Below are 18,994 nucleotides of genomic sequence, written 5' to 3'. Positions count from 1 at the left end.
TTTCTTTGTCACATCAACAACTTTTTCAGTATCAACAAACTTTATTTACAATAACTAATTACATTTATCGATACAAACATTGAGTGAAGACTTTCAGCAGTTCCACTCGACAAGCTTCATCAGCGTCACATCGTCTTTCACCCCTCGCTGCGAAGGTGCCGTCGTAGATTAAAACACCATTACTGTCCATGTGCCTCAACTGACTATGGTGACCAGACCAGTTGATTAGGGTTTGATTTAATCCAGATTAAAAATCACACCTGCCCTGTCTTCTGGATTTAACTAAAACAGGCAGATCTGTACATTAAGACTTAACTTTTGAACCTTAAACTTGACTCATGTTTTCCTGTCCCCTCCGTAAACAAAGACCTGAATCATTTTAAACCAGACACTTGAATTACAGTTTCTCATTTCATCTCAACTTGCTGAGTCAGCAAAGCATCTTTGATATAAACAGTTTAGAAGTGTTAATGAGATTTTAAATGAAAGAATCTTAGATTGATCCCACTTTGATTTAAACAAAACAAACAACTCTGGTCACCGTGGTAACAGCTCTTACCCAAGACTGACCTCAGATTAGTCCGAACTGACTGAGGCACTTGACTAGTTCAACTATTTCAACCGTCTCCATGGCAACAGGCTTTCAAAAACAGGTCTGCAACTATTTACACTGCATTGTACACCTGCAGTCGCTCCGTCAGCACTACTGGTGCTTCATCAGAGTCGACGCCAGAAGTCATCAGGGTCCTGCTCGGAACACAACCCCTCTTCCATCAGGAGAGCAACAACTGAGTCTAGAGAGTAACAACAACTGAGATCATGTGTCGTCCTGTGAGAGCAGGAAACAACTTAAATAAACAAAACCAAACCAAAGTAAAACTATCAACTAGTGCCTTGCTCAGGGGCTCAGAACAGGATTGGTTTGCTGGCGGTCTTGTCCTGCACGTATGAGGTGAAGCGCTTCAGGAACTTGGGGTACTCCCTCTTAGCCACGGCCCTCAGGACGGAGGCTGGAGCCCAGCCACCCGGGTTCACTGCGGAAGAGAGAGAGTCAGTGAGAGGCTGCTGCACAATTGACACACACTATTTTTTCTGTCTTTTTCCTGCAGCCCAGCTAATTCTATCCAACATTTTTGTCTTTTTTGTCCCCATGTCTCCCTTTAAGTCTCTACTTCTTGTCCTCACAATGTCTGACTCTTTCCACTTCCCAGGTCACTCACCGTTGGCCACGTAGGTGATCTTACAGAGGATGTTGTCTCTGCTGATCTCTCTGTCGCCCTCTGGTGGACTGACCAGAGTCTGACAGATCAGGCCGATGTTGATCTTGGCTCGGACGCAGCGGTTGCTGGGCTGCACAGGAGAGGCAGACGTCTGGTTAACCACGAGGCACAGGAGATAAATAAAGGATTCAAACTTGGACCCACCTGAGCCTCGTCGTGATCCACAGAGAAGTTGCAGACCAGCCAGGTGTCGGGGTCGCTCTCGTTGGTGGCCGTGATCTTCCTCATGGCCGACAGGTACAGGACGTCCCGCTGAGACGCCGGCCAGACTCGCTGAGACCGAAAAAGACACGTCAGATCAGGAACACTCAACGGTCTGCCACGCTCACCTTGTGCGTCTGATAGATGATGGCGGCGTTGTCCGACAGTCTCTCCAGGACGTTGAAGTTCTCGATGGTGGCTGCGGGACGAGGACCACGAAATGTTGTCAGAATGTTTCACGAGAGACTCAAACACAACTGGAGGACTTACTCTCCCAGTCGTTCCTGTAAGCCGTGTCCCAGAAGTAGTGGCAGACCTCTCGACCTGTGACGCCCTTTACGGAGTGCGTGGCCTTCAGCGGGTCCAGCACGATGCCGTTCTCCTCCACCTCCCTCCTGTACACCTGGACCACAACGACAGGTTGACGGCACATATGCTACATGAACTGACATAAGGAGAACACATCTGAAGATCTTTTAACTTGGTCAACATGCTAAAGTAGCATTTAAGCTAATGTTTTAAACGGTATCTGTGTAGAGTTTACAGTTTTAGTTTGTTTAACTACTAGTTAAGTTTAGTTTATCATTTTCCCACCATTTTTTCTGCATCACTCACTCTCTCCGTCTCCTCTCTTGATGTTCGGGATTATTTAGTGAAAAGTGTGTTGCTAACAAGATGGAGGACCGCAATAATAGATAATTATGATAAATAAAGTTTTTTTAGGTTGGTAAAATAAACGCAGCTGAAAGTCAACAACACGTTTTAAGTGTAAAGTTGCATGTGACAAAATAATCTCAGAAAAAGTAGGTCAATCTTCTGGGAGTCTCATATTGTAGTGCAACAGTTGGTAATACAACCTCCACATTAGCTGAACGCTAACCTAGCCATCCTGGTTATACAGCACAAATGTAGCTTCAGGAGGCTAACAAGCACCTTCATCTCTCCTTCCTCCACCACCAGCTGCCAGTTGGCGTCTCCGCCGACATCCTGCAGCGAGTAGGTCATGTGACTCTGGACCATCTCCTCCACCTGCAGAGACGACGGAGTCAGTGTCAACGACACAAACGAGTGTTTACAGAGTCAACGAAAGGTTCAGAGAGGAAGGAGAGCCTCAGACAAGATGGCCGACAGAGGTGACATGGAGCGGGATTGTCATGTCGGGGACGAGGTCAACAATAACAAGAGAATCAACTCCAGAGTGAAAGAGCGGGTGTCAAGTTACCTCGGAGCTGAATCTGTGGGCGTCGCGAGGAGACCTGACTACCTCGGCAGCAGACGACTGACTATGAAGCTATGTGATGAACGAGGGAAGAACAGAAAGAAAATGGCATGAGAAACTAAAGCGGGAAATGAGGAGGAACACAGGAGGAGCCATGATGATGATGATGATGATGATGATGAACAACACTTGCAGCATCAGTTTCACCTTGTCAGCGAATCTGTGAGTCCCGGAGCTGGAGTTGACGTCTCCTGCTGGAACTGGACTGGACCTCTGGACTCTGGACTTCTCAGTGTGACACTGGAGGAAGACGAAGGTTTTCATCAATGAACGAAGAAACAAAAGAACAACTTTGTGGTGGAATCTTTGTATTTATTATTTTCGTTCCTACCTGCTCTTCTATCTTGTCCTGTCGGTCCAGAGCAGCTTCCACGGCGTCGAAGAACTCGTCCTCGTTGATAAGACTGTTGGGTCCCTCCTGGTGAGCAGCAGTAAGTTACTAAGAGGTCATGAACCTTCACCTCATGAGGACGCTGAGCCTCACCTCGTAGTCTGGCCCGTGGAAGTGAGACTTCTTCTGCAGCTCGTTCAGAGTGGACTTGTAACCGTCCTCCACTCTCCGCCTCTTCTCCATCTCCTGCAGACAAACGTTCACCGACCGTCAGTCGATGACACATGTTCTCCCACGTTGTAGCGCGACCGTTACTAAAAGAACCTCTATGATCTCATACAATCTTGAAGGTTGCGAGCTCCATTCCCACCTTGTCCAGTCTCTTCTGCCAGCTGTCCTCCCTCTTCACCATCAGCTCGATGCAGTGCGACAGAGTCGCCAGGATTCCCGCCGTCGTGGCCTTGAAGGTGATGGCTTCTCCTTTGAAGTCGATGTTGTTCACTTCTCGCTGGCTGAACGGCTGGAACACTGAGGGAGGAAACAGGAGTTCATCTCACGCTCCCACTTGTGGCTTCACTCGTCAAGATCTAATAACGTTTTATCAACTCCATGATTTAAATGATCATCAACTATTAAAGTGAAAATAATCACAGTAAATACTATTTAAATCAGTGCAGCTTTACAACAACAAAATATTGAACAGAAGAACTGTCGTCGTTCATCTTCTTCATTTTCACTCACGTTTCTCTTTGCTGCCGTTGTTGTTGTTGTTGTTGTGGACCAACTCTCCGTCGGTGCGAGAGCTGGGGAAGTCGTCCTCGTCGTCCTCCACGACTGCAAGAAGAGAAGAGGAGCTTGGTGAGGCGACACGAGAGGCCCGGGAGTGACAATGGTCCGGTTTCATCTCCGGAGCGAGGGAGGAAGAAGGAGAACAAAAGCTGGTGTTCATGCAGCAGGTCATTCTGGCTCAAACCGCCGTCAGCGGCAGTTCTCCGGGCCAGCAGGAGGTGAGGGGGCTAGAATGACCACAGCCTGACTCACTTCGGTCTCGCTGCAGCTCGTCTTTGGAGACGTCGGCACAGCCGTCAAAGTACTTCTGCAGCGTGTCCACCTGCCGACACAGGATGTCTCTGAAGGTCTCCATCTCCGCCAGCTTCTCCCTCAGACTGTGGCCCTTCTGGCACAACACAGAACAGGTTAAGAGCCGGGAACCCAGCGGGGGTTTTCTTCGAAGCTACCTTGAAGGAGGACGTGGACGTGGCGGAATAGCCGCTGGTGGCCGAAGTCAGAGACAACATGGAGCCGTGTCTGCGCAGACTGGACTCCGATCCGTACCCAGAGTCCACCTGTGAGCACAGACATAATGTTAGAACTACCTGGTGGTCAGTCAGGAGTGAAACTATTGTGGATGTTTTTCAACAATCGGAGCACCTGGTCAGTATCCTCAGTGCTGATTGGCTCAGCACATGAAGATGTTACTGTTGCTCAATGATAGCTGTGCCTTTTTATGAGCCCCAAAATGTTTTAATGAAAGTAATATGATGTCATGAATGATACATTTTTATCTGCAAATGTACATTTCTTCATCACACTCTTCTCCATTAAAGTTTAACATAGAATTATCACAGAACAAATTGCAAATTGAATTTATGTTTCCACACAGTTTTAGGGATTTTCTAGTATAATATTGGTTAATTGATAACTAATGTACCACATTACATTTACTTAGATAGTGGTTAACAGTGCTAGCTGACGTCATGTGAAATGTATCACCCTGTTAAAAAAAGCCACCTGTTCAAAAAGAAGTTTTATGTCTGAGTTGGCATTTATTTTTTGTAATTGATATTGTCTTACATAATGTGAATCACTTGGGAATCTCCCGACCTAGAGGATTTATTTTTAACTTGTTTCGCAGAACCACTCTTGGTGTACTTGGTCAACCTCCTCCACATGTTAAGGAAGGGATATGATGGAGCTGTTAATAAAACACATACTTATCACAGGGGTGTTCTGAAACATGACAAATATAGGGGTAATTGTATAAAAATTAAAAATAAAAGCCAACACATATATTTGACATTAGTATATACAAATCTAAAATAAATGTATGAAGTTGAAATATCAGTTAAAGTATCTGAAATAAAAGGTTGAACGAATAAGAATAAATATTATATGGGTTTATAAGTAAAAACCGCTTCCTCTCATGTTAATGACTATGATGACATCATCATAAATATTGTCGTAGGTCTAGCAAGTCTAGCAACTATGGTGCGTTTACTTGTACACACATCCAAGTCTCAAAGGTTTGTATGGAAATCTAACAAACCCAGGGGAGGTCTTCATCAGCTCTAAACCAACAGAGCCTCGGTTACTATATCAACACATGTCACAGCATGTAAATGTTGGGCGCTTCCTCTTGCATAACTCCCTCGGAATAGATCCTGCATTAGGAAGCTTCAAGTGAGGAGACGAGACACTATCATTTCACACCACCAGGGGGCACCAGGGGCCCAGAGGAGGCGCGAGGTTACTGTCGGTCAATGACCAGGAGTAACACCGGCGGATGCGCACGAGGGACTATGAACGTTTGCTGCTGCCCTTTAGCAAGGGTGCAATTCACCAGCGCCGACAACATCAGCAGGTCCTTTCTCTTCTACGGATTCAGAATACACCGATTTCCCAGCATTCATCTCTGCTGGTCTATTTTGAGGCTGGAAAAGGTCCAGATCTCCTCTGCACCTTTAACTCTTTCAGCCCTGCTTACGCAGGCTGCTCTGCTTCACTGTTGCCATGGTGACACAGATTAGAGGAACAACCACTGCATTATTCTGCAACTCATCCGGTGATGCTGCAAAAGGGGATTCATCACCTCAGTGAGATGCATGGAAGCCTCCACTGGTGTGTGACTGGTGTGAAATTACCTGCTCTGACTTTATTTTAGTGGTTCTGTGGTCACAGCTTCGTTTGTAAAAGACCAAGTGTGAGAGTCAGTCGGCCATGGTTTTCATAATCACAATTTTCATAATGCAGATAAACTAACATGCGTTACTTCTTAAACACTTCTAATATCAGTCTGGGTCAGCAGCTTGAATAAGAGGTTCTACTCCAGGATGCCCAGCTTCTCTGTATTTTACTTCTTCTTGATGAATCTTTTCTCTTTGCATTCGTCACTATAGCAATCTGGGCGATGATGTTTCACGACTTATCCAAAAGTCCAGTTCTTGATGCCACAGATGTCGGCCCGGTTAGGTCCATCCCTCGCTTCCTTATTGACATCAAGTTTGTAATATAACTATTTGACCTTACATTTAAAAAATCACCAGTAGGGGTCAGGGGGCACTGGTTAGAATGGCTGTGGAAGGTAGGAGAATGTGGATGCTAATAATCCTATGCTAAAAGACCCTAAGAGGTGCTAGAGTTTGATAACTGATCCATCACTCCATCCTTTCTTTGCTCAAACTAAAAACTGATTTAGCTCAGGGGTCTCCAAACCAGTCCTCAAAGACCCGGGGTGGTGCAGCTTTTTGTTCCAACCGATCAATGATGTAAAGTTTAACCAATGAGGTTTTAGCTTAAACAAGCAACTCCAGACTGTCAATCAACTGATTAAACTCTGAAGACTCCTGATTGGGTTAAACGGGTGCTCTTGATCGGCAGGAACAAAAACCTTCACCACTTTGAGGACCTGTTTAGAGACCCCTGATTTAGATCATCCAGCTTTGTAAACAACGTTCATCACATATTGACGGTGAGAGATCTCATGCTGCCGAGCCAACAACACACCACGTGCGGCTGTGTATCCTGGAGACGAGCGTTTGTGTTTGTGACATGTGGTGTCAGCAGAACCCGTGTGTTGTGGCGTTACCATGGAGCTATGCAGCGGCTTCTTGGAAAGAGAGTGAGTAAGAGAGTGAGTCAGAGTGGGAGGGCGCGAGACCCTCCTCCTGTGACTCACTGGCGTGCAGCAGGCCGGGAGGAGGGACGGGATAGGGGTCTTCCCAAGTCCAGTCCCAGGACACATGAGTCAGATGTAGAGTGAAGGTGTGGCATCTGATGCAGCTCAGTTTGTTTCTGGTGTTGCACACACGGACGCATGGAACTTTTCACGTGTAGAACTTTCTTCACATGAACCTCTTGAACATGGTTTTCATCAAAACTATTTCAAATACTTTTCTGTCATATTAACTTTTGTAATAGTTTTTATAGCTAATTAGTATTTTTCATTCAAATATTATAGGTTTGAAAAAAGACACAACATGATTACACTTAGATTAAACTTTTCATTGTATAAGTAGAGAGTCAGGAACAAAGTTAGACGGCAGAGAGAGACGAAGATGACGAGGTCATCATTGAACAATATCTGAAATAAATCTATCAGAGGAACACATGGAGAAGTTTGAAGACAGATGTTTGGACATTCAGAGAGTAGAGATCTAGGGACCAAGAATGTTGGAGAAGAACAAGACGACTAATGAGTTAATGGTGAATAAAGACATGAAGGTGTAACTGGAGGATGGTGAGAATAATGTGGCCGGGTCCCAGGCTGAATCCCAGTCCAGTGAGTTTTCAAATGTTCTTATGGATTATTTTATTTAAATGATCATTTGTATTTCATTTAACCACATTTCACTGTTGTTTAACATTGAATATCATTTAAGAATCAGGTGGTCACGGGATGATCACTGACGCTGTCTGGCAACAGCAAGTGTTTCCTAAAGCGTTCAGTGTTAGCCGAGTGTTAAATAGCTGCGCGTGTCAGAAAGGATTAGAGTCAACTGCTGGTGCAAGGTGTTTACAGCCTTCACATGTGTGGTGCAGCCAACATGTGGGATTAAGGTGACCACACACACAGATAATAAAGAGCCTAATTCAAGACACACACACATGCAAGAGTTGCGAAAACACTTCTGTTGACTAACCAGTGGTGGAGGGATGATAACTGTCCCCTGGACTCCTCCCTTGTCTCTCCTTCCCTCTCTGATACTCTGATGGAAACACAAGCACACTTGATTATCATTTGCAACAACCATCATTCTTGGTTTTATTTTCGTTTCTGAAGGACTTACTCTGTGCAGCTCGATGGAGTCGATCCACTGGTGTCTGTGCTCCGGGTCTTGAGATCGGAGGTACCACACGCTGTCATTCACGCTGATGTCCAGACGGCACTCGTCGAACTCATGTGGCTGAAAACACAAAAACATAGAAATTACAGTTGTGTCTATATAGATGGATTCCTCTTGAATCCACTTGATCCTTCTAAATGTGTTGTTCATTACAATATTATGAAGGTGTTGTGACACCAGGCCATTTTTTGTGTTCTTATTTTTATAGTTTAATCTTCAATAAAAAGTAGAAAATGTATCAAGTTTTGCAATGCCATCAGAACCTTCAGGGTCGGTATAGAAAACATCTTGTGGACTGAACAAAATTTACAGTTGTTGTTTGGAAGTAATGTGGTTCAAGGCCGACAGTCTGACCTACCACTAGCTTTGGATTAACCAACAGTTTCTTTTCTTTTATGACTATATCAGTATATCCTCTACTGACCCTGGAAAGAACAACTGTGAAGCAAGATCATACATGTTCATGAATCCTTTTCCTTCCCCTCTGTGAGGATGCAGGAGGTGATAATGGATTCTGTCGGGACTTGAGATGCAGTCCCACAGGAGCAGACGTGCCACTAACCAGCCTTTTGAGGAAGCTTGCAGGATGAAGATTATGGCAAATGGTGCTGTTGGGTTTTGTCAGTGATGAGGGAGTAAATGTCAGAACCTATTTATCAAACTGGCTCTTCTGACCTTCCATAATCTAATGACAAGCACCGAAGCCGAGATGTGAGGAAGTTAATGGTGTTCAAAGTCTGAAACGAAACCCAGGGCAGAAACGACCCAACTCCAAAATCTGGACTCGATATACCGCTATAAACAGCGGTATATCAGGTATCGATTTATATGTGTGTATGAGAGAGAGAATCACCACGCGTGTGTCGGAAGTGTGTTTAGGTTTTGGTTCACAATTCTAAAGCGTATCAGACTGTAAAGTCCTGTGGACTGTCATTTGAGTCACCAATGTGACTATAAAGCAGAACTTAAAAGACACACTTGTGTTTTACACTGTGAAGTGACAGGAAAGAGAGTGAAGTATTGCAAATAAAGAAACAAACACTTCCCAATTATTATCAGGCAGAATGTGACCCTCAATGTGGTTTTTATTTCATTTTCCATTGAACCAATCTATTGGACTAATTTAACTAAGTGAGGGTTGAAGCGTCCTCTCGGATGTGGAAGTGCATGGTAGTGGTTGAGCATTAATGGAAGGAGTGTAGATAGAGATAGATAAATATTACTTGGGGATTCCCATTAGTGGTCAGAGTGATCCCTGGGTTTCTATCCCTAGAACGAAATGTTCCCATCTGGTCTTTCATTTGTTTTGGCTAGTTTGGAGGTTTAAATAAAAATGTGTATCACATAACCAAAAACAGGTGTTATGACGTGTTAAGGAGGCAAATTTAGAAAACCTTTTCAACACCTTTCAGACTCCCATATTCATTACAACAGAAATGATATTAGTTAAATTATTTATTATTTATGTGCTTCCAAGTAACAAATGAACATATTCCTAGCCACTGCCCCAATTTAGACGGCTTGCCTCCAGGTGCCCCCAAAAAACATTACGAAATGGAAAAGTGTGACGACTCTAAATAGGTTTGTCAGTTTAAATTGCCATTTAGTAGGACACAGTCTTGTCCCCAGAACAGATGAACCATCTCATGAAATATCTGACTTCCTCGTCGGGTGAAAAGAATCTTCCTGCAGCGTCAGGCCACTGAAATAAGTTCAGGGGAAACATTGAGCCGCCCGCGAGGAAGGGATACAAGGTAATCCAGAGGTGAGGGTTTGAAACAACAACACAACGACAAGTGATGCATGTGGTTCTTGACCTTAAAGGAAACTGTGTAGGGGAAGAAGTACACACAGAGTGCGCATTTCCTGTATGAAGACGTTTGGTCATTTCCACTGAGCCTCCAGAGGTCAGCTCAACCTCCACTTCGCCCTCCTGCTGCGTGTCACTCTTGCATAGTTTCATTCCTGGATTTTCATTGATTCATTTACTAGTGATTCACCAGAGGTGTGCACACTCGTTTCACCACCGACCCAGTTTGTCGTGTGTCGGTCTCTGGAGGACACTAGCACACATTCACAGAAATAAATCCTCCAGGAAAGACCTAGATATTGGCCAGAGCACACCAGGGAGCTGACGCAGGCAGAAAAACCTTCAAGTCCTGTTGCAGAAGGTTTCATTAACTTGAACAACGGAAGGGCGTAGGACTGGATTTAAAACATGGTGCAGGGATTACTGAGAAGGGTGACGTAGTTCAGTCACGGACAGGAGTCGTAAATGAAAAAGTCAAATCATTTGGATGAGATCTGTTGTAAAGTAAAGATCTGGGGGTCAGAACCAGCACACCTAGTGATTTCACTTGTGTTAAGCTTTATTTCAACTCCTAATAAAACATTTGTTTAATAGAAAAAAATATTTTTTATAATTTTATCGATTCCATCCTGGCAAACTACAAGACGTCCAACTTAATTTTGAAAAGGTCGATTCAGATCAGATGAGAATAATAATGAAAATCCATTCAAAATCATAACAAGTGAACACAGAGGGAGTTTAGTTTTAATTCAACAATGAGGATGTTTAAAAAACAGCCAGCAAAGTAAATAGCAGCTCAATGAATTTCTAATTTCCATGTACACTTGAAGACAAAAGTGAAGAGACATCCTAAGGAAACGCCCAAACATCCTCTAGACAACACTCCACATGGGAGGAAAAAGAAACAGCTGGACTTTCAAATATCTTCTTAACAAATCAAAGAGGGGGCCACGATAAAACATGCCTCTGGAAAACCATTTGGCCTGACGACTATCCCTCCTTCCGATCCATCAGTAATGCTCTGAGATTAACTGCTTGTGGTTATTTGCTGACATAAAACAAAAGTAAAAGTCAGAGTTAATGTTGCCAGTTGTAATATGACTGAGACAATGTTAACCATCTGTGTTTTAGAGATAAGCCAGTGTTCCTTTTGCAATTCTCTTTTTCTGGAGTCACAGTGACTCCCGGAAAAGTAGAGGATTAGGAAAAAATATGTGGCGGAAGCTAGAAATCTGAATCTCATTTCATCGTAATACAGAAACTACATAGAAAGAACCAGGCAGAGGAACACTGAGAACCCCAGCATGCCTTGGATGCCTTTAGGGTTTAGAGAACAATGACGTCATCAACATCATGGTACATGAAATTTACTAGGTCACGTAGTTTTGACACATAAAGAGTGGAGACAGTGTCGGACCAGGAATTTTGGTGAAAATGTGTTTAGACGGAGGACTTGCAGTACCAACTGACAAAAAGTGACCAGATAAGTATTTTTTCTATTTTCATTAAATCATCTTTTTTTATTAACAAAACTACAGAAAAAGGTTATCACAATTTAAAATTTCTCCTTTTTCTTTGATGGCCGTTAATGGGAGACTGATTATTTGTTCTTTTTTTAACTTTTTTTATTTTTGTTAAACCTCTTCTGCCATTTTTACAGTCGAGGTTTTAAGGAAGGCTTAGTTTTTCTTACTTCAAATATTGTTTGTGGTCAACATTTTTCCAATAAACAACTGTCTGATGATATTTATTTTTCTCTTCATCACACTTTTTTGTTTGATGGCTGAGGTTTTGATGTATTGTGCGAGATAACATTTTTAAAAATGTTCTTTTGTCCTTTGTTTGCTGTAAGGTTCCCCTTTTTGAAAACGTTTATTATTCTGTGGTGGAAGTTTTCAGTACCTACTAATATGACTTTGTTCTTTGTGTTGGCTTGTGATGGTTGACATCTTTTATACTTATTTATTTATACTTAAGTGTTTTGTGACATCCAAGTTTTTGATGATGGCACAATACCATTTACTAATACTGAAGACATTATTCACCTGCTTATTTTTTGTGTCTTTCAATGAAACTGAAAAATAATTTTGTGTATCCTCCTACACTCCTGTGGTTGTGTCCAACTCTTGAGTCATTTTAAGGACGTTATCAACTTATTTAATTTAGTTTAACTCGCTTTTGACTCTCAGAGGTTTCATTTAATTCAACCACTAACCAGTTCTGTAATATTTCTAATCTTGTTTCAGGCCGACGTGTCTGAACAGTGAACAACGTACACACTATCACACTATCTGTGTGTGACGACACATCAGCGCTGCCGTCTGTCCAGACCTCAACGAAAGGTGGTAAGATTTTTTCATTTCCTCTCTTTAATTCGACTTTTACAACCGAGTTGAACTTCAGTGACAGCTGGTACCCACGTGACCGCTGTTCGCTTCAAAAGATCCCGCTCTGCGCGCCTGTCAGTGACGCGGCGTCGTCAGTGACGTCATCGGTGCTGAATGTGGGACTTCTTAATGTTCGCTCCATTACTAATAAGTCCTTTATTCTTAATGATCTTTTCACAAGAGTTAATTTGGATTTATTATGTCTTTCTGAGACTTGGCAGAGAGAGGAAGAGTTTATTCATCTGAACGAACTCTGTCCAGTAGGGAGCGCTGTCCTGGGGAAGCCTCGCCTCTCTGGTCGTGGAGGAGGTCTTGCTACTGTTTTTAGGGAGAGTTGTTCTTGCAAAGTGATTCAGACACAGGAATTCACTTCTTTTGAGTCTCAGATGATCTTGGTTGGTTCTACAAGACCTTTCTATTGTGTGTCAATCTACCGTCCGCCTGGTCCTGCGGCGATGTTCTTGAAAGACTTTAGTGACTTCTTATCTTCCATTATTCAGATGGAATCTGTTCTTATTCTTGGAGACTTTAATCTTCATGTTGATGACGTCACATCTTGTTCTGCTAAAGAACTTTTAACTTTAACTGAAGCCTTTAATTTTGAGCAACATGTTTCTGAACCCACTCATCAAAAAGGCCACATTTTAGACTTAGTTTTTACTCTTGGCCTGAACATTTCTAATGTATCTGTACATGATGTCCATCTGAGTGATCATTCTCTTGTCTTGTTCAACCTGGACTTCATCCCTGAACCTAAGCCTTTGAAAGTTAGGTCTCAGAGGCGTGTCATCTCAGCCGATACTGCAGACAGTTTTTCTGCTATGTTTGACCGTCTTTCCTTTGATGACTGTCCAGATGTGGACAGTTTGATTCACTGTTTTACTGATCATTGTGTTGAAATACTAGATCAAGTGGCACCTGTTAAATCGAACTTGAAAATTCAGAAAAAACGGTGCCCTTGGACAAATGAAGATCTCCTGAGTCTGAGGAGACTTTGTCGAAAGACTGAGCGTCTCTGGAAGTCTACTAAACTTGAGGTGCACAGACTTCACCTCAGGGATCTGTTGACTTCTTACAATGAGATGGTAGAAACTGCTAGATCTGATTACATCAGAAAACTGGTAGCAGCAAATAGGAAAAACCCCAAAGTTTTGTTTGACACGATTAATTCTCTCGTGTCTCCTGCTCCTCAAATCACGCCTGTCTTCTGTGAAGCTGACAGCAATGCATTGTTGAGATTTTTCATTGACAAAATTAAATTGATCAAAGAGAAAATCTCTCCCCCTTTGTTGGGAACCCCTACTGTCTCTGAGCCCATCTCCTCCTCTTGGTCATCCTTCTCTGCTGTATCTTTGGGTGATATTTCAGCACTAGTGAACAAGATGAAACCCTCCTCTTGCTCAGATGACGCTCTTCCTTGTAGGCTTTTTATCAAAGTATTTGATGTAATTGGCCCCTGGGTTACCAATATGGTGAACCTCTCCCTTTCCACAGGGGTTTTTCCCAATGCATTTAAACATGCCATTGTGGAGCCTCTGCTCAAAAAACCAGGCTTAGACCCAACTGACCTCAGTAATTTCAGACCTATTTCTAAGCTCCCTTTCTTGTCCAAGATCTTGGAGAAGGTGGTGTCCGAGCAGCTGTCTTTGTTCTTGGATCAGAGCGACATCCATGAGAAGTTTCAGTCTGGCTTCCGTAAACATCACTCTACGGAGACAGCTTTATTGAAAGTGTCCAGTGACATCATGATGTCGGCTGACTCTGGTAAATTCACTGTTCTGGTTCTCTTGGATCTGTCGTCAGCCTTTGACACAGTTGATCACCAGATCCTGCTGAGAAGACTAAGGGATGAAGTGGGACTGTCTGGGTCTGTGTTAGAATGGTTCTCATCTTACCTTTCTGGGCGCAGTTTTAGTGTATCTGCCAATCAAATGAGGTCTGAATCGGCAGATCTGTTGTGTGGAGTCCCTCAAGGTTCTGTTCTGGGTCCTTTATTGTTTTTGCTGTACTTGATTCCCCTCTGTAAAATCATTCAGAGATTTCCAGATGTTTCTTATCATATTTTTGCTGATGACATCCAGCTCTACTGCTCTTTTGACCCAACTGAGCCCCAAAGGCTGAACAGCTTAGTCAATTGTTTGCTAGAAATCAAACAATGGCTGAGTGAAAACACTTTACAGCTTAATGTGGACAAAACTGAAACTCTGGTGATTGCTCCTGATGATACGATTCCAGGGTTGAGTCAGTACTTGGGTGACCTAGGTCAGTCTATCAAACTGAGCCTGAGAAACCTGGGTGTTGTATTTGATAAAGACATGTCTCTTGTTCAACACTGTAGAAAACTGACCAGAAACTGTTTCCTTCAACTGAGAAAAATCTCTAAACTTAGGAAAATGCTGTCACAACATGATCTGGAGCTTGTAATCCATGCGTTTGTTTCTTCTCGTCTGGACTATTGTAACAGTTTGTTTTCATGTCTTAACAAGAAGGAGCTGTCTCGCCTGCAGTTGATTCAGAACTCTGCAGCGAGAATTCTGACCCGCTCTAGTAGAAGAACTCACATTTCTCCGGTCCTTAAAACTCTTCACTGGCTTCCAGTTTCTTTCAGGATCAACTTTAAAATTCTGGTTCTTACTTTCAGAGCTATTCATGGTCAGGCTCCTCCTTACATCACTGATCTGATCCAGCCTTACACCCCAGCTCGGGCTCTGAGGTCTGTGGATCAGAATCTACTTATGGTTCCACGCACACGGCTCAGGACCAGAGGAGAGAAATCTTTTCAGGCTGTTGCTCCTAAGCTTTGGAACAATCTTCCTCTCTCTTTGCGCTTGATGGAGTCTACTGACTCCTTTAAGAAACATCTTAAGACGTTTCTATTTGTGCAGGCTTTTCCTTGAATTTCTCGAACTCCTGTGTTGTTCTCGGTGTTGTCTTGACCTTTGAAGTATGTACTGTTTTGAGTATTGTTTTGATTGTTAAAGCGCTTTGTGACCCTGGTCTCGAAAAGCGCTATATAAATATATATTACTTACTTACTTACTTACTAAAAAGACCTTGCGCAATAGTCTCTCAACCCCATGTTCTTCCTTGCATCATCATGTTGCAGTCTAGACTCAAAATTCCTCATTAAAAGCTTGATAAATTGCAACTCTCCCACTCCTAAGAAGCCGCAGGCAACTTACACAACTCCTCATTCTTGTAAGACATGATGACATCACATCCATTGCACAAAGAGCAAATTGTCAACCGGAAAGCAAACTGTCCACACAAAACAAACCAGAGGCCTGTTGTCTAAACGTCAGTGGTACTCACAGTAATAACAGCTTTGCTGAGGCAAAGCGAGCCCCGGCAGCCGTACTCCGTCTCATCCTGGGACTTGTAATAGCTTAGTGTGTTGTTCTTCAAAACCACCCAACGATCCTGCCAGCCGTGGATGTAGTTTGTCCACTGAAAAAGGGAAAAGCAAACATTTAAGACTAGTGAAGTACAACGGCTTTGTCTGATTTCATTTTTTCTCTCTAAAGTCAAACAATATGGTAATAAATAGGGAAAGAATATTAAAGGGGAATGAAGCTTGATATAAAAACCAATTAAGTGGACACAAAGCTCAGACAGTAGAGTGGCAACTTTGCGAGGAAGTTGTGGGTTAAGTCCAACAAGACACATAAACCTAAATGCTTCTGATGGCGAGCTGAGTCGAGGCTTACTGCGATCAGTGTTTGAAGACTTCTGTGTACAGCGCTTCAACAAGTGGGGAAGCAATTAGTAAGAATCCTTTACAATTTAATAGAAAACTTTTTAATTATTTTTTTTAAGAATCAAAAAGAAAAGTTTAGAGAAAAAGGCAATGAACAAAATCTGTTTTATAATAAACAAAATTCAAGAAAATTAAATAAAATACAGATTAACATACCACACCACACCCCACATACACAAAGATAGTACCATAGTATATCATAATAGATAGAAAAGGAAGCACTGATGAAGAAGACAAATATCGGTTTAAAATAAAGCCCCCTTTTTAAAGATATAAATACATTTTAATATTCAAATAAGAATCTCATTTGTTTTGAAATCAAATGCTGTACACGGAACTATATGTTAGGAGAATTCAATAGTAATAATAATGTAGTTTTCCAAACACTTGTCAGAATGCAGTAAGCATTGGCGTCTCTAAACGAAGACCTCTCAGATGTGAACCGGAGTACACCCTGAGGGAGGAGTGTAAACACATCCATCCACACACGTCCTCTTACGGACACTGAGGTTAGCATGAGTCAATGAACAGGTAAGTTTTCCAGGATCCGTCTAATCTGACAATATGCTTGGTTAGCGGGTCAACGTGCAATCTGCTTTGGCAGTGCACGTAGGGATTATGCTCACATTAGCCCGCCGTCAGGCTTAAGCCAGCGAAGCAGCAGTTAATTTATCCAGAAAAGTGGAGTTTCACATGTGAGAGGGGACATATGGCAAACTAGGTTATCAAGACTCTGTCTAGCTGGAGACTTAGCCGTCTGTGCTAACAGAAAACAGATAAACAATTGGGACCCGGTAGACAAGAAAGACGGCTGATGAGCTGAATAAAGCCAAGGGTCATCAACTTTGTTGACAAATTATCTTGATAGGACTAGTCGGGAACAATTGGTCTCACGTAAGTGAGGGTAACTAGACCACGTCTGGAACAAAGAAGGCGTTTATTTAGAACAAACAACAGTTCCAAAAAGTACAAAAAAAGCTCTATTATCCATGACATAAAACGGCATATTTTTTTTAGTGGTTATTATTATTATTTTAGAGTCATTGAATCTTTTTCAGTCAAGCAACTAACAAAATCTTTGAAAATTTAAGTTATAACCAAGTTTACTTTAGATAGCAGTACAACAACATTGTTCCTTCCACATACACGTTAAACAGTTTGTAACTATTTATATGAGGTTTACACCATGGACAAATGTCACAAAAATAATAATAGAAAAAGATTTGTGTCACTCAAATAAAAACACTGTGTTGTGATATCAACCGTCTATCTGTAAATGTGTGTTTTCAACTTTGAGATAACATTTCTAGTATGTTATATGACCTTCAGATAAAAAGACGAATTTATTTTGACAAAGATTGATAACGTTATCAAATATATTTAGGAAACCAATAACGGTATCTATTAAATTGCTACATACAATTCTTATTATATTTTTAAGCCCATCAAATGTGTACCTTTCTTAGAAAAGTTAGATTAATAGAGGAACATGCAGGTGTTAACAAAGATTCTTCACGAACACAGTTGATGTTTGACAAGAGGTGACCTCAGGTGTGTGTTCAGTGTCTACAGGTGTAAGTGTTGCTGACATGTTAGAACTTGAATCAACATGACGTGTGTCTGTCAAACTGCTGGAGATGTTCCAGAGACCAGTAGAAACAAGGAAACTCGCGTAAAATCCTCCTGACCCAGAGGAACCGGACCAGGACATCCCAGCACTTTCTGTGGACCACGACGATGAAGAACCCAAACTTACCTTACTGAGAACTCCGCTGAACTCCGAGATCCCCACAGGATGTCCGGGCTCCTCTCTGGACTCCAGGTCCTCGTCGGAACCAGACGAGTTCCAGCTTTGATTGTCCGACATGTTAGCGTTAAGAGTGAAGCGTCCAGTGAAGAAGTGTTAGCACGCAGGTGAGCCGCAGCTAACGACTCATTTTACGAACAACTGTCAACGGACGCCCCTTTTCTCGTCACCCAGAGTCGCGCGAAGGGAGGGAGAGGGAGTCAGTGTTGGTTCCGACCCGCTCAGCGATGCCAGCGCGGTCTTTCCGGGTCTGTCAGACGAGTGTAGCAGCGCTGTCAGAGTTGGTTCGGGAGGCTGACAGTCGTCCGGCTCAGCGCCATGTTGTTACTTCTTCGTCTTGTTGCTGTCTGAGCGCGTGCTCTGCTGCGCAGGGGCGCTGTCCGCGATGACGTCACCAAATCCGTTCCCTAAATTAAATGGAAGCCCCGCCCCCTGATAGTTTATCCCTCTCGAAATACAAGATTTAAACCACTCATCAATTCAATGTATTTATTTAGATTTCTGATTTTTTAAAAAAAAAAATTCGATGTTGATAATGTATGCCAGAAAATAAAACAATATTTGGGAATTAATGATCAGTTAAATAATTTTCTAAAAATCTAGATTTGATATCTTTCTCTTTCCCATCTAACATTTTTCCTTTAGTTAAATATTTTTATTTCTTAACATAAAATGAAAAGTAATTATTTTGTTCTTCAAAAAAATGTGATTGTGTGCAGTAAGTTTATGTTAAAAATTATTCATGTTGACATGAATATTTACAATTTATATTTTCTTTCTGTTTTTTTTAATAACGGATTTTGTAAGGATTTTTTTTTTTTAATTCCTTCTGACAAAATCCATACAGATACTCTAATTGATTTTAACTGTTGATTTATAAACATAATTGCTTTTAATTATTATGTCTTTTATTTCCTTTTTTGATGTCAATGGGTTTGAAAAAAGCATAAAAACAAAAAAGCACAAACTCCACCCCAGAAATGATCTGTGATAGATTACCGGCAGGTCTTGTGATCACT

General features: G+C 42.2%; 1 protein-coding gene across 5 annotated transcripts; it reads right to left on the bottom strand.

The window, feature by feature from the left end:
• Nucleotides 1-21: 21 nt before the first annotated feature.
• On the bottom strand, nucleotides 22-18,322 carry LOC148080307 (ceramide transfer protein-like). Of its 5 annotated transcripts, none has more exons than XM_087791937.1 (18): nucleotides 17,925-18,321; nucleotides 15,724-15,858; nucleotides 8,158-8,274; nucleotides 8,011-8,076; nucleotides 4,330-4,437; nucleotides 4,133-4,268; nucleotides 3,833-3,925; nucleotides 3,462-3,619; nucleotides 3,245-3,337; nucleotides 3,092-3,178; nucleotides 2,908-3,000; nucleotides 2,704-2,772; nucleotides 2,415-2,510; nucleotides 1,752-1,884; nucleotides 1,610-1,680; nucleotides 1,425-1,553; nucleotides 1,221-1,350; nucleotides 22-1,034 (listed from the first exon to the last, which is right to left on the bottom strand). In XM_087791937.1, exons 1-18 carry the CDS (start codon nucleotides 18,033-18,035, stop codon nucleotides 907-909), a joined length of 1,953 nt encoding a protein of 650 aa, XP_087648063.1. In that variant the 5' UTR covers nucleotides 18,036-18,321; the 3' UTR covers nucleotides 22-906. The 5 variants fall into 5 exon arrangements, with proteins under 5 accessions (XP_087648063.1, XP_087648064.1, XP_087648065.1 ...); XM_087791938.1 differs by having other exon boundaries at nucleotides 4,133-4,265; XM_087791939.1 differs by lacking the exon at nucleotides 8,011-8,076 and having other exon boundaries at nucleotides 17,925-18,322.
• Between the last annotated feature and the right edge of the window lie 672 nt (nucleotides 18,323-18,994).

This window comes from Callionymus lyra, chromosome 5 (genome assembly GCF_982586985.1).
Source record: "Callionymus lyra chromosome 5, fCalLyr1.hap1.1, whole genome shotgun sequence".
Classification (NCBI taxonomy): domain Eukaryota; kingdom Metazoa; phylum Chordata; class Actinopteri; order Syngnathiformes; family Callionymidae; genus Callionymus; species Callionymus lyra.
This window is presented reverse-complemented; position numbering and strand designations above follow the sequence as displayed.

Excerpts from the sequence above, each read along its gene's own strand:
- LOC148080307 (XM_087791937.1), bottom strand. The coding sequence starts at position 18,035 with ATGTCGGACAATCAAAGCTGGAACTCGTCTGGTTCCGACGAGGACCTG. Across the intron at positions 3,001-3,091 it reads AGGACAAGATAGAAGAGCAG|TGTCACACTGAGAAGTCCAG; the intron begins GTAGGAACGAAA and ends GTCTTCCTCCAG. Across the intron at positions 1,351-1,424 it reads TGGATCACGACGAGGCTCAG|CCCAGCAACCGCTGCGTCCG; the intron begins GTGGGTCCAAGT and ends TCTCCTGTGCAG.